General features: G+C 42.4%; 1 protein-coding gene across 3 annotated transcripts in view; it reads left to right on the top strand.

The window, feature by feature from the left end:
• The window catches only part of MAPK14 (mitogen-activated protein kinase 14), a 78,737-nt gene extending 63,626 nt beyond the window's left edge, over positions 1-15,111 (top strand). For 2 of the 3 annotated variants that reach the window (XM_044254812.1, XM_044254817.1), the window contains exons 9-12: positions 1,221-1,300; positions 7,770-7,848; positions 11,020-11,193; positions 12,240-15,111. In XM_044254812.1, the coding sequence (XP_044110747.1) occupies positions 1,221-1,300; positions 7,770-7,848; positions 11,020-11,193; positions 12,240-12,307 (401 nt within the window). In that variant the 3' untranslated portion in view covers positions 12,308-15,111. Of the gene's footprint in view, positions 1-1,220; positions 1,301-5,331; positions 5,412-7,769; positions 7,849-11,019; positions 11,194-12,239 lie in introns of all 3 variants that reach the window. The other variant, XM_044254815.1, reaches the window with a different exon arrangement.
• The last annotated feature ends 737 nt before the right edge of the window (positions 15,112-15,848 follow it).

The following is a 15,848-nucleotide window of genomic DNA, read 5'->3' as shown; positions in this document are numbered from 1 at the left end:
AACAAAGTAACTCTAGATTGTGAGAAGCACTTTGATGTTGGAAAGCATTGTGTTGTGGTAGAGAATACCGGGAAGAGGGGGCTTCCGTATTTAGAGTGTTGGGGGAGGCCTGTCTGAAGAAGTGAAGTTTAAGCTGAGACCTGAAGTTGAGAAGGACCTGAGAGGTGAAGAAGCTTGACAGGATTGCTGACAGGATTTGTGACGGGCATCAGAAGACAGCCCTTCTCCCTTCCTTTTCCTCTGAATGTCGGTATTGACATGGAGATAAACTACTCTCATTTTCACAGGGAATATGAAAAGCTATTTTATATGACTTTTCCCCTCCCCTTTAACTTCCTTTTTAGGCAAGGCTAAAGGCAGTAAGAACAAATGCAAAGTTTTTGGCCTCTGGTTAATACATGCACATACACTGTGAGTGTGCATGGAAGAGTTGGCCACCAGAATAAAGGTTTGGACACTGTAGCCTGTTGCTCAGAGCCTGGGGGTTGTGTGAGTTTTGTCACTGCACTTAGTGAGGTGGAAACCTCTGGAGTCCTGCTTCATCATGGCGCTTTCAGAACACGTGCCCGTGCGGCGGGCGAGTGGCGCCCTCTGGTGGGCGACCGTCGCTCACCGCACTTCTCTGCCCCGGGAAGCCGTGTAGAGAGAGAGTTTTTCTAGAGGGCTCGCTCAAGCGGTTAGGCTCTGGGATAGTCAAGGCTCCTGTCATATTAGGAGCTCCTTAGCTTAAGCCGTCAGGGAGTATACACAGGTGGCCCTGGATGGCCCTCGCTCCAGTGCTCTGCTGCTTTTTTCTTGTCTGTAGCACTCTGCTTACCCGTGCTCTTCGCTTAACTGGCCACTTACTAATGCTTTGGTGGAAGGTGAGGAGGTCGGTGTGGGCTGAGTGAAGCTTTTGTGTTTGCACCCGCTGTCTTCGGCAGCTAAGTACCCAGCTAAAGTCACTTCGCTTTACTGACCAGTGACGTTGACAGATCCACAAAATGAATATATATTGGATATGTGTGTGGCGCCGTTCTGAGTCTTTGTACAGGAGGAGCGTGTTCCACTTGGAATGACCGTCCCGCAGAAGCCTTGATCTAGACGAATTCACCATTTTGGCCTGGTTTGGGGTTTTTACTTTTTGTTATTGGGGTATTTTGTTTGTTTTGTTTTGTTTGTTGTCATTTGTTTTTTATTTTTATTTTGTCCCAACATTTTCCTTTATAGTCCACCATTAGATATTGATCAGTTGAAGCTCATTTTAAGACTCGTTGGAACCCCAGGGGCTGATCTTTTGAAGAAAATCTCCTCAGAGTCTGTGAGTTGATGCTTTGATTGTAATTATCTGCCCTGTTGGGAGCCTCTGCCACTTGCCTTCCATCAATCTGTACTTTGCCCCGGGTATGTTTGTAAGCATGTGTGCCCTTTTGTGCTGACTTCCTGGATGAGGGGTGTGTGTGTGTGTGTGTATGTACACGTGCACTCGTCTGCCCCCATGCATGAGTGTGTTTTGTTCTCTATTGGAGTATGTACTTAGATCATGAGAGCTTGTATTGGGCAGTAGTATCCCAGTAAATGATTTGTGATTCTAACTCATTCCAAGAGATTAAAGGAAAATATGCCTCTGTTATCAAGCCCTGACATCATCTTTCTCAGAAGTTTCACATATACTTGAGTTCTTTTTAGTTTTCGGTTAGCGTGTGTTCTCAGAGCATGAACTTTACCACGTATTAGTCTAGCTTCACTACAGGAATGAAGTGTGCATTGTGTCCACGCTACTGCCCTTTTCCAGAAGTTACTGCTTTTTACTGTTTTAGAATAGACAGTGCACAACATCTTGTAAAAGTTGTCTATTCCCAGCAGGGGCATTTTTCCACCCTATCTCCAGACCAGTCCTGATACCTCACATCCATTGGAGTAGACTTGTAGTAAATCCTTCCTCCCACAGCCTGCCTTTGTCATTACACGTTGAATAACCTGAGAAAAAGGTTTGGAGCTAATGCCTTCCTTGCTCTAAGCAGGGATCTAGAGAGAAGCCATGGGAATGTGACTCTGGCTTACTTTGGCTCCAATTTCCTGCTGTTGGTCATTTTCTGGAGCCAGAGACAAGAGAGAAATCATGAAAGCTCAGCCTTTCTCCCTTTTCCCCTCTGTCTGCTGCCAGGCAGTTGACGAAAAGGGGAAAAGAGCTGTGGAGCCGAGCTCCAGTTGTGCCTTCCTGAATTCTCCTCTCACCATTCTGACTGAAGGGGTCCCTTTGCCCAGTTGGAAGGACTCCTGGGTAGCTTGAGGCAGGCTTGAGCAGGTGAGTTTGAATGGTTCATGATCTCCCTTATAACATAAAGAACATCTCCCTTATTAACATAAAGAATATTGTCATCTGGTATGTTTCTGGTACATTAAAAGACCATGCATTAAAAGACCACAAAGTCCAGTGTATTTATGAATTTGCACTTGGAGGGATATAAGAGACTGTGCTGGCTCTATTATTTTGTTTCATTTATTTATTTAAGATGAAGAAGGAAAAGTACAGAAAAGCTGTGACTTGCCTGAGTCATGCACTGAGTCATTTGGCAGAGACAGCTGAGCATCTCAGATGTTCTGATAACATGATCTCTAAACTTTAATCTCATGCGATTGCACACTATTTTGAAAGTCATTGTTGGAGTTACCACTGTGTCAACCCAAAGCAGTGTTTTCTTTTGCTTTATGAAATGCAGAAGCTGGGTAGAGTGAATCAAAGAAGATAAGGAATGCTCCTTAGAGAAGATGGTACTTTCTTGTTTTAAATGCATGTGCTGATGAGAAAGACTGGTAATACAGAAGACATGGAGGCAAGGCGGTGGGGGTGAGAGGAGATTCAGTTTATTTACCAATCATACGAATGCGACTAAGACAGTAAATTCACTCCCTGTCTGGGAATGGCCACTAGCAGCTCCTTCTCAGTCCCCTCTCCCACACCCAACCACTGGCCCTGTAGATATGTGCTATTAGTCACAAGAAGTTCTAAGAGGAAAAGCATGGATAATATGGTATTTACCTATTATTAATCCATCATTTATTTTTAAGAAAGAAACAACATCAGGTGCCCAACCTAATGAGATACCGTTCTCTTATGTGATAAGGGCACATCATACATTTAAATAGCTCTAGAGTTGGGCATAATAAAATGGGCTGTCAGAATATAGAATGTACTCCAACAATGAATATAGGAATAAGAAAGGTTTTTTGTTTTTGTTTTTTGGTGTTTTTTTTTTTCCCTACATGGTTATGGCAAGTGGATAAAAGGGGTTTAAATGGTAGACAAGATTAGTTTGGTGGTAGTAATACTGCCCAAGTAGCAGTTTATCTTAAAAACACATGGTGTGTGTGGGACACACGGTGTGTAAATAACAAAGCCAGGTGAGTAAAATTGTTTAAGGATTTAAAAAAAAAAAATTCATTAGTGAAGGAATGGAATAAAAGCAAGCCAATTGCTATTTTCATTACTCCTGAAAAGTAGTGATGCCATCATTCTTTTTCTTTTCAAATTTCTATTTAAATTCTAGCTAGTTAACATACAGATGCCATCATTTATCTAGAAATCCAATCAATAAACAGTAGGACATTGTAAGAAAATGCAATAATGGATGCACTGATTGAGAACAAATTGGGATATGCTATGAGAAAGGGGATAAATAGGTTGTGGCCACTAAAGAGAGGCCTGTTTCCGTTAGTGACCCAGAACCTATAGTAATCAATGAGAGAACAACAACAACAACAACAAAATCATATTAAGCAAGCAAAAGCCCTTTCACTGACTCCCATTTTTCTCTAGAAATATATTTTTCCTAGCTTCCTAATAGGAAGGGGATATAATAACCTATTTGACTAATGGAGACAAAAATAGAAAAATGCACCAGCCAAATGTTATTCCTAGGAGAGAGGAGAGAGGTGGCTGGATTCTAAAATTTTAAAACCCAACTGGTATTCTGCTATTGCTGGTTTACTTAGTGAGCCCCTTTTGTTGTATTGGCATTTAAAGTACTATTTTTTATGTAATTTGTTTCGAGGTAAATCTAAACTTTGTTGAGGGAATGTTAAAAGGGCTTCATGCCACCTTTTGAATTTGCTCCCTCTGTCTTTGGGCATCAGGACTGGGAAAGGCAGGATGGAGCTCAGGGTCCTAGCTCTGTCCTGCTGGCCAGCCAGCCAGGTATATTTGTAGTCCTCTGACCATGAGAGAATTTGAGGTCAAGAGAATGAGTTAACATGAAAAATTACTGAAGGAAGCCTCAAAGAAGTGTGATTGCCTGACCAGGGTGCTCCTTGAAGTTGCTGCTACAACCGGAGGAAGGAATTAATAGTTTAAGAAGAAAGGGAATATAGAAAGATTTTAATTGAATTGCATTGATTTTTAAAAATCCCATCAGTGTTCCTTTAATAGGAACTTATGATAAACCAACAGTTCATATAACATTTTGGGGGAGGGGGAATTGCGTTCAAGTTGGTGGGGCAGCAAGAAGAGAGAAGTGTGGAATACCGTTACCTTACGTGCCTGTACATAGCAGTTTCCTCCTGGTCAGATCACTGCAGAGCGTTTTGCAGACTTCCTCTCAGCTGTGTAAGTGAAATCAGCCTGGTCACCTGTTAGAGACTTGTGGAGGAAATCACTTTGGCGTGTTATGCTACCATCAGCAGCCTGTTTTGTCTTTGCCATTAGCTTCTGACTTTGCCCCGTGTCTCCTCTTTCTTCATCACCACTGTGTGTTTGTGGCATGTTTTATAAATGTACCACTACTAATGTCCTTGAAACTTGGCTTTGCTTATCAGCTCCCACAGGCACCCATGTCTTACATTTGAGGGGTGGTGCCTGGGAGAGTTACCAGAACCCGGGCCATGAAAATGTAACCTCTTCCTTGAATGGATATAGTGAAAATTTTGTTTTGTCTGAAGACGAATCAAAATTTTCTGAATCAGCTCCATTTACCACCACCCCCTGCCCTAAGCAAGCAGGTTTTGGCCATCAGTACTTGAAAACAGTTCTCTGGCTGGCATCCTGGATCAAGGGGCAGTCTCTTTCCAGGGAGCCTAAAATATTTAACATTAAAGATGATGCTAAAACTAAAGGAAAGTAATTTTCCTTATCTGCATGGCCAGTTACGGGCTGCATGCCTAATAACCCTCATGCCATTCAGAAGCAGGCTTTCACACGCAGCCTTGGGCTCAGGCCTGGGGTGGGGGTGGGGGCTGGGGAGTGGGTTTCTTTTGTTCGTTTTGGGGTGGCTTTTGTGGCCTTCTTAAGAACTTGAGTTGAAAGTTATTTTTTTGCACTGTATGTTTAACAATGCCCTTGACTAGGCATCTAAGATATTAACCAGCTTCAGCAGATTATGCGTCTGACGGGGACCCCCCCTGCTTATCTCATTAACAGGATGCCAAGCCATGAGGTGAGAACAAACAGACTGGATAGGGATATCCAATTCAGAAGGCCACATCCTCATTCTGTTGCCACTGTATAAGCAACACGGTTTTTAATATCACTGAGTGCTTGCACGTGCCTTGAGGGCTTAAGGGGATGAGCACCTCTGTGCTGTGGCAGGATGCTGACATTTGGGAGAAAATGTCATCCCGTCCTCTGGATTGAGAATATAATTTATAGGCTTGTAAATAGAAAGTGATACGAAAGAGCTACGCATACAAAACTATTTGGGTTTTATGAATTTAGTGCTCAAGAGGCTATTGTGTTTTCCTAGTGAGGGTATGTTAGCATCTGATGACTGTAGGCTGGAAGGGTATTGAACTGAGGACCGCTAGGTTGCTTTCCTAGTCATCAAGTTTTTATAATGAAGTCCCAAAGAGGATTCTTCCTTTAAGATAAAAAACAAGTCTATAAAAGATCCAACACTGATAAGTACTATATTCAAAAGAAAATATGCAAATAATATGGAATAAATGCAAACAACTTACATAGGGCTATTCATCATCTTTATCAGTTCTTCCTAATTAATCTGATACTGGTCTTATTATCAGAGATGGTTGGGGCACTTCTTAACATGGTGCCCTTAATCTTTTTGGGAGTCAGGCTGTCGTCACAGAGGCCCTTCCCAGCAGTGTTGTTTCTGCTTCAGCTATATTCAGGTAGATTTAAAATATACCTTTATTTATCTTATTGGAGGGATGACTGTTCTCTGCATGAGACAGGTCTCTCTTACTTCTATCTTCCCTTGATCCTTTTATCTATGTGCTGGAGGAGGAAAGGATTACAGACATGTGGATATTCAATTCCTAGAACTTTCTTTTCAAATTGGAGAGATTCTCAACCAAAGCAGCCTCCCCTTCTTGCTACACATACAAGGACTAAGAAGGTGAAGTTGTCCTAGTAGCCAGAGATTTTTCTAGGCTTTTGTGAGCGCACATGCGTGCGCACACGTGCACACACACACACACTCTTTTACTGTTGAGCTGTATTAAAACAGGATTTTAAAGTGGTTAAGACAGATTCAGAGAAGTTCTATCTCAACTACTCAAATGGACTGATAGTGCAATTTATGTTTTGAAATAGGGAAGGTCCTAGCAACAGTTTAATACCTAATATCTGAAGTACACATTTATGAGTTATATTTGTATTTATATGATTATTCTCAAGACTAGTTTTTGGTCAAGTTTTTGGGTTTGCCTTGGTAGAGCTATCAGTCCTTAAAAGTATTTGACACCTTAAGTTCCTTTGAGTAGAGTTCAGAAATTGTGAAGTTGAAACACCCTTAGAGAGTGAGAGCAAACTTCAAAAGGCAACAGGGAAAGCAACTAACGTTTGTTGAGTTCTCCCTCTGCACCAAGTACTGTGCTGAGGAAGTACTGGTTTGTCATCTCCAGTCCTCACTGCAGCCCTGTGAGTAGGCATTGTGAATCTCATTTTATTGAAGAGGAACTCAAGCCTTAACGAGAATAAGTAACTTGCCCAAAGTGATCAAGTCAAGATTCAAACTCAAGCCTGTTCCACCATAGGGACCAAACTTGTAACAACTATTCTGGTAATATAAATGTTGTTTGTATCAAAATTTTAGTTTGAAGCTTTTTCATGAGCCTTGTCTTATTTGAATATCATGATAACTGTATGATACAGGCAAGCCAAATACTAATATCTAATACTAATATTTTGCAGTTGAGGTCACTTATAAGTCGGTTGAGACTTGTGTAAGGCATACCTCCTAAGTGGGAAGGGAAAGATTTCTGCATAGGTCATGTAACTTAAAAATCCATTATTTTTTGTCGCTCTTAACTAAGTTGCTTTAGTATTTTTAAAATGTGTTCAAGACTTTTAGGATAATATACTAGGCTTATGTGTACTTTCTTATTACCAAGATTACTTTGTTAAGGTTTAGCACTGATACCCTTTTTACAAACTGAGAGTACCTACTGAGGTCAGTGCCGTCAGACCTGCTGGTCCTGGACTCTCTTTAGGAGTCCCAGTCCCTAGCTTTCTAGGAAGGCTATCTCAGAAAGGGGAACTGCTTAGATATCTTGACCTCATTTTTTTTTTTTTTAAAGGGAACTTAATTGCTTATCATTCTCATTCACTTAAAATGTAACCGTGAGAGATAGCCAGAATAAACAAAAGTGCTGATCATACGTAAGGTAGTTAGAATGGCAATAAGAGAGAAATCTTTTAATTGAATATCAAAGACAGTCATAAACATTGAAGCTAGCAGACCTTGTCAGTGAACGCTTGTTCCCTGACAGGACCGAGACTCTGGGAGCAGTAACATGATTGAACAAAGCCATTTGAAAATGTTTTATTTTTGCAGGCAAGAAACTACATTCAGTCTTTGACCCAGATGCCGAAAATGAACTTTGCAAATGTATTTATTGGTGCCAATCCCTTGGGTAAGTTGATCATATCCTTACTGCATGAATATTGAATTGTTAATGACATAAATTGGGGATTTAAAGAAGAGTTTTTCCTTTTGATTAAATAGGGTACCATTAATTAAGTGCTGGAAGGTGGTAAGTAATGCCATTTGTTATCTGTGTTTGTGTTGTTGGGTTTTTTAATCATGTGATATGCTTATATATTTATATGGTCCTAGAATTTGATAGGGGAAATGAGATTTTATGGTGAAGACAGGAGAGCAAATGGTGGGGATGTTGGGAGAAAAGATTGAGGGGCACAGGAAGAAGGAGGTACGGAGGAAAGCCTGTGACTTCACAACTGCTGGTGTTTTGTGGTGTCCCAAGCCAAGGGCAGAAACAACCGAAGAACAGATGGGTGTTTAGAGGACCCACCCCCAGGAGTTCCCTGCAGTGAGCCCTGTGCTGCCTGTAGCTTCCCAGTCCCACAGATCCTGCCATCTTCGTGCATTTTTCCTTTCTCCTCTTCTTCTGCCCTTCCCCCAGGGAGTTAACCATTCTGTGTTCTTCGTGGAGTGAATTTGCCACCACAGACTTTAAGGAATGGCTCCATATTCCTTCCTGCCACCATCATTTCTGGGATCCTCGGCAGAGGGATGGGACAGTAGTGGCTGCTTTAGCCTTGGCTAAAAAGGGAGTTGATTTATTCCTTAAAGTTGGGGTCTAACATGTGCTTTGGTTGGCCCCTAGAAGTGGCATTGCCAAGACCCTACTTCCCAGATTCAAGGATTGTGCAGTAGACCATGCCATTTAACAGCAGACATGGAAAAATCAGACCAGGCCTTCCTATGAGACAGGGAGGGGAGCCATGGTATGACAGTGGTCTAATCAACCTTTTCACTTCCCTGAAGATTGTGTTATACTGGTATGTGCTCCACTCTCTCAGTGGGCCATCCCTCTGCTGGGTCCCAAAAACTAATAAAAAAGGTTTAGTTTTCTCCTTTGAGAGTGGATAGTCACGATGCCCTCTTTAGAAGTTGTAGTGAGAGCTCAGTGGTTTTTCCCTTTTTAAATACCTCATTCACAGTGATCGTTGAGAACGATTTCAGTGTACTGTGGTAATTCTTAAAATGGCAGAGATGCTCACATTCTTTGAGATGGTGGGCAGTCCTGGGTGAGTCTGTGTCAGCCTTGGAGATTGTAAATAGGCCAGATCTCAGCTGGGTCACTCTCACATCCAAAAATGAGTCCACAGACTCATCTGGGGTATATACAGAATTTTAGGCAGTTGGTTTAGGTCTGCATCTGCCCTGGTATGATCCCACTGGCTCTATAGGATTTATTTGGACTCTGTTACCTAGTTCAAGGATTTGTGACAAGCTCTATTTGAGTTGTAAATACTTTAGCGTGTTGGGAAATTATGCTGCATGCTGGTAGCTTTCTTGTCTGTCATTCTATTCTGACTGTATTTTCATCGTACCAGTTCATGTTTCAGACCTGGCAGTGCTCACTGTTGGACTTCCTGTTAGCCAACTCCAAGAGATTTGTTAACTCATTTTTTCAGGGTAGGGGTACAGGGGGGGCATGTATGTGTCTCAGTAGCTTATTTAGGTCACATCCATCCTTCTCTGGACTCATGACATTTAAACATTCAAAAGAACTGGATACCACTTAGCAATACAGACTGCCAATGAGTTGAATGGAGGCTTTGGGCCATCTGGTGCTCAGCACTGCCGTTCTCAGAATTTAAACATGCCTAATAGCTCACTGCCAAACAGTGACGTCATACAAAGAGTTTCTTGCAGACGGAACATGGTGTTACTGACCACGAACTTGTGCCCAGCATATTAACAGAGCAGGAACACACCAACGATGTAAACAACGACAGCTGTATTTTGTCAGTCACTGACTTCATGTTTGACTATTATTCTCAAAACATGAATTAAAACTTGAATTGTCCTTTGTATATGTGCTGTTGAAGTGAGCACTTGAATTGCCTTTTGATATAGTGTGTGTCTTTCTAGCTGTCAAGATCTTAGAAGAATCTTTTCCTTACCCTGACCTTATTCCTCACCAAGGTATTGGTTATTGCACACAGTACTTTTCACCCTAGGAAGCCCAATCAGATGCAGTGTGTGGCCCTTAATTGGATCCTGGCTTGAAGAAGCCAGGGATAAAAGGCAACTTTGGGATAATTGGAGAAATTTTAACATAAACTAGATTTTAGATGATATTTGAGAATTATTTAGTTGTCAGATAAGATGGTTTTGTGATTATATAGAAAGATGTCTTTATGCTGAAATACTTAGGGGTAAAGCATCATGTCTATCATTTTATTTTAAAATGGCCCAGCAAAAAAACCAGAGTTAGATAGATAAATAGATAGGGAAATAAATAATGTTAATTGTTGGATATGGGTAGTGGGCCTATGAGTGTTCACTGTACTGTTCTGTATATTGAAGTTTTTCATAGTGAAGATTTTATATTTCCTTTATCCAAATACCATGCCTTGCCCACACACCCATGTAAAACCCTCAATTTGTTCATTGTTGGGAGATCTGTTTGATGAATATTCATTGCCTTATGTTAGTAAATAAAAAGCCCAGGGAGACAAAAAAGTAAAAAAAATTAAAAAGCCACTCTGCTTACCTTTTCTCAATTACTTTGGTTATAGGCTTTCTTTCTTTCTTTCTTCCCTTTTTTTTCCCCAAGATTTTTATCCATTTATTTGAGAGAAAGAGAGTAAGGGGGAAGGGGGGGTAGGGAGAGGGAGAAGCAGACTCCCCGCTGAGCAGAGAGCCTGCCGCCAACACCCGCTCTATCCCAGGACCCAGACCATGACCCAAGCCCAAGGCAGATGCCCAACTGACTGAGCCACCCAGGCGCCTGTAGGCTTTCCTTTTGACACAGTTTGACTACATGGTAATGCTTTGACATTGATGTTCCACAAAAGCTTGTTCAAACAGTCTCAGGTATTTTTAAAAATTCCTCTTTAGTAATGTATTCTTAATACAAAACATATACACACACACACACACATATAAAGAAGAAAAGGAGTAACGTTTCTTAGAGCAGACACATGGGGGGAGAATGCATGTATTCTCTTTTTTCAGTATGAAGATTCAAAACCGTGTTTGCTTAATAAGGCCTAATTTTTTGCTAATTGTTAAAAACTCTTTTTTTCCTTCCAATCCGTGGGACTGAAAGCTGTCGACTTGCTGGAGAAGATGCTTGTATTGGACTCAGACAAGAGAATTACGGCAGCTCAAGCCCTTGCACACGCCTACTTTGCTCAGTACCATGATCCTGATGATGAACCAGTAGCTGACCCTTATGATCAGTCCTTTGAAAGCAGGGACCTCCTTATAGATGAATGGAAAAGTAAGTTATAAGAGCAGGATTAACATCTAGTGTGAGGACTTAAATTGAAAAATCTTTCTTAGGTGAGCCACTGTCTGAAAGCTGTGGGAAAACAGAATTTCTGGTTATAACCAACTTGTTAAAACTGGTAACTAGTGTCTCTGATGCAGAGCGGGTATGTTCCTCTGATGTAGATGAGGACATTGTCTGGACCTTTAAGGTGCTCATGTCTGGTCTGATTTTGCACCCAGCCCCTTAACAGCCATATAGAGCTTTGAGGTTTTTTTTTTTTTTTTTTTAAAGATTTTATTTATTTATTTGTCAGAGATAGATGGAGAGAGAGAGAGCACAGGTAGACAGAGAGGCAGGCAGAGGCAGAGGGAGTAGCAGGCTCCCTGCCGAGCAAGGAGCCCGATGTGGGACTCGATCCCAGGACGCTGGGATCATGACCTGAGCCGAAGGTAGCTGCTTAACCAACTGAGCCACCCAGGCGTCCCGAGCTTTGAGGTTTTTAAGTCAGAATCTGCATTTCAATATCTGTCTGAGATAAGTAGGGAATAAGGTATTTTCAAAGTTTTACAGTCGCTAGAACTCTAGAATTATAGTTTCACAATTGATAGTTTATTTCGTGTCTGTTACCCTAGACCTAGTTAGGGACACAGCCATACATGGAACCCATGTCTCCTGTATGTCCAGCTTCAGATTCTTTGCATAAAATGCACATTCAAAACTCCAGATGGATCCCCAAAACCAGAATTACTTGTTGCTATAGCTTGTGGAAGAGCTGTTATTCTTGAGCACCTTCTCCAGAGAGCTGTAAGAAAGGAGGCCCTGCTGAGTGTAACAAATAAGTAAAAGTAGCTCTTTTTTTGGTGTATCCTTGAACTTCTGTGACCACATGTTCCATTAGGCTATCACACATAAGCAATGAGGGGGTTATTTGAAGTAGTGCATCAAAGCACTAGCCCGGACAGGAAGGAAGGATCTTGAGCCTAGAAGTTAGAGTACCTACCAGCGAAGAGAATAGTCTAAACTCTCACATCCCACCTTTCCTTCCTGGGTTTTAGGCCTGACCTACGATGAAGTCATCAGCTTTGTGCCGCCACCCCTTGACCAAGAAGAGATGGAATCCTGAGAACCTGGTTTCTGTTCTGTTGATCCCACTTCACTGTGAGGGGAAGGCCTTTCCATGGGAACTCTCCCAAATATCATTCAAGTGCCTCTTGTTGCAAAGATTTCCTCCATGGTGGAAGGGGTGTGTGTGTGCGCGCACGCGCGTGTGTATATGTATGTGTGTGTACTCCTGTGCGTGTGCATGTGTGTTCTGTCTTTGTGGGAGTGTAAGAGAATAGGAGCAAACTATGATCACAGTGGCTTCAGGGGCAGTCCCAGAAGCTCCGAGGCGGCCTCTGCTTGCCCCTTGGGAGAGTCAGCTCAGGCAGGCAAGGGCTGCTGTCTTGTTCGGGTTTGTTACGTGCAAAATAAAGATACTAAACGGCCCAGATCCCAGTCATGCTTTTGCCATTTTGGCCTCTCCCATGGCCCTGTCTGGAGGTGGGGGGTAGCCTCGCTGACAGCCCATAGTGGCCCAGAGAGGGGACGCACACCTTCGGGCTTCCGTGGAAGCCAGCCCTCAGCGACGGCGCGCGGCCAAGAAGGACCAGCTGCCTTCTGTGCGCTAGTCTGTGATTGATTTGCTTAGTGTGATTCTCAGAACTCAGCAGGTATGTGTGAAACTGTAAATATGTTTGTGCCTTAAGAGGAGAGAAGAAAGTATAGATAGTTCAGGCAGCGCGGCCAACCGACCACGTGCGGAGCCTGGCAAGCAGTCGGCTTGTCCCACTGCCGCTGGCGAACCAGAAGTGACCAGGGAGCCCTCGGAGGCGTCGTGTGTGCGTGTGTGCGCATGCGTGTGCGTGCTTCTCTCTCTCTCTCTCTCTGCCCCCGCTCCCCTCCAGCGGCTGCCATTTCTCTGCTCGCCGCCCCCCGCTCCCCTCCAGCGCAGAGGTTTCTTGCGCATTAGCCCCAGCAGGCAGAAGCCGGTTCTTGCTGTCAGTGTACTTCCTGTGTCCTCTTTATTCCCAGCAGAGTGACGATGTGTTTTGCACGTCTTGCTATTTGAGCATGCACAGCTGCTTGTCTGTTCCCTTCGGGAGGCCCTGGAGCCAGGCAGGTTTGCCAGTGAAGACTTCTTGGTTAGTTCAGAGCCCACGTCACCTCGGCTGATGCCAAGGGCAGGTGACATCATCCTCTCTCCAGCCCCAGTACTATTTTGTGTTGAACACAATTGATACTCCAGGTGCTTTTGATGTGAAAACTATGAAAAAATCGAACAGATGGGTCGATTGCGTTTTCATTCTTGCCATCTGGTTTTCGACAAACTCTTTTTGGGGAGCCGTCATGGAAAAGATCAGGGCTTTTCCCGGGAATATCTCAGACTTTGAAAAACAATTGTTCTCTTCACTCCCAATAGCCAGTGCTAAGAAATGCTGAAAATCAAAGTGAACAATAAAATCTCATGAGGCCAGAAACTCCTTTTGCTATCTTTGTCTAAAAATGGTTATTAAAAAAAAAAAGTAATGAGGTTTCATTTCCACCCTTCTTTGGAAGAGGGTCTTCTTGGCAGCTTAACGTTGACTTCTTGGTCTTGGTTTGGGGAGAAATAATTTTGTTTCAGAATTTTGTATATTGCAGGAATCCTTTGAAAATGTGATTCCTTTTGATGGGGGGAAAGGGCAAATTATTCTAATATTTTATATTTTCAACTTGATAAAGGTGAAATATCCTCAGGGGTGGAGAAGAGTTGTTTTTTCATAATTTCCTGAATTGCAGGCATCTTGTGCTACATAAGGGCCCATGTATCTTAACCTCTTGTGAAATAAGAATGTGTAGAGCCACTTCCACTATCGGCTGTGTGACAGAATCTCATATTTGGGACAAGATGTCTCCATTTCTCTATCACAGCGCAGTGGTACGTGTGCTCCAGAGGGACAGGGTAGGACCTCCGAGTCAACTGGAGCAAGACGGAAGGAGGCAGGCTGACTGTGATGGCGTCTCGCCTGGGATTCTCCCCCTCTTTAAAGGAAAATGAACGCAAAGGCCTCATCTCCTTTATATACAGTTCAAATCCTCACAATCCACAGCAAGATGAATTTTATCAGCCATGTTTGGTTGTAAATGCTAGTGTGATTTCCTACAGAAATACTGCTCTGAATATTTTTTCATAAAGGTCTTTGCACATGTGATTGTATATGCATTAGGAAGCTGAATGTTCCAGGAGCCTGGACTCAGCTGGAGCTGAGTCCTTGGTTTCTGAGCATCGTGCTCCCATCTCCTGATTTCTCTGAACAGAAAGCAAAAGAGAGAATGAGGGACACTGCTATTTTATTTGTATTCATGAACTTGGCTGTAATCAGTTATGCCATATAGGATGTCATACAATACCACTGGTTAAAATAAAGCCTATTTTTCAAATTTAGTGAGTTTCTCAAATTTATTGTATTTTTATGTCAACTGTTTTTAATTTAGTGCACAATATGGCATTGTATTGATGTTCTTTCAATTGTGGCCTGGCATATGTTTCTGATAGATCTTAATATTTACTCCTAAAATTTAGAAAACACTTTAACAGATGGTACACTTTCTGGTGAAGCAGATCGGAGTCTTTGATGTAGATGGGTAGAGCAAATAGCAAAGAAGGTATAACATGGCAGGCAGAGTGTTACTGCACTTGGGTGTCAGAGTGGCCTAGGACAGGGGTCAGCAAACTGTGGCCTAAGAGCCAGATCTAGTCTACCGTCTGTTTTTGTATGGCCCGCTAAAAATGGTTTTTACATTTTTAAATGGCTGAAATCAAGAGGACAGTATTTTTGTAGTGTGTGAAAAATAATGTAAAATTCAAATTTCAGTGTCTATAAATAAAGTTGTATCGGAACACAACCATACGTTTGTTTATGTATTGTCTGTGGCTGCTTTTGTGCGACACAAAGTTGAGCAGTTGCAGCAGAGACCACAGGGTTTACAAAATCAACACTATTCACTCTGGCCCTTTACAGAAGAAGTTTGCCGACCCCTGGCCCAGGACTTCAATTTCCTCATGTGTAAGATGCAGTTTATTTAGATAGTTGTTTGGGTTCTTCTCAGCTTTGACATTCTAAGGCTATCTGTAGAAAGTATATATATATTTTTTTAAAGTTTTTTTTTCCAATTTATTTATTTTCAGAAAAACAGTGTTCATTATTTTTTCACCACACCCAGTGCTCCATGCAAGCCGTGCCCTCTATAATACCCACCACCTGGTACCCCAACTTCCCACCTGCCCCGCCACTTCAAACCCCTCAGATTGTTTTTCAGAGTCCATAGTCTCTCATGGTTCACCTCCCCTTCCAATTTCCCCCAACCCCCTTCTCCTCTCTAACTCCCCATGTCCTCCATGCTATTTGTTATGCTCCACAAAGAAGTGAAACCATATGATAATTGACTCTCTCTGCTTGACTTATTTCACTCAGCATAATCTCTTCCAGTCCCGTCCATGTTGCTACAAAAGTTGGGTATTCATCCTTTCTGATGGAGGCATAATACTCCATAGTGTATATGGACCACATCTTCCTTATCCATTCGTCCGTTGAAGGGCATCTTGGTTCTTCCCATAGTTTGGTGACCGTGGCCATTGCTGC

This window comes from Neovison vison, chromosome 1, assembly GCF_020171115.1.
Source record: "Neovison vison isolate M4711 chromosome 1, ASM_NN_V1, whole genome shotgun sequence".
Lineage (NCBI taxonomy): Eukaryota > Metazoa > Chordata > Mammalia > Carnivora > Mustelidae > Neogale > Neogale vison.
The sequence above is the reverse complement of the archived record's forward strand: the minus strand, read 5'-3'. Positions and strand labels throughout refer to the sequence as shown.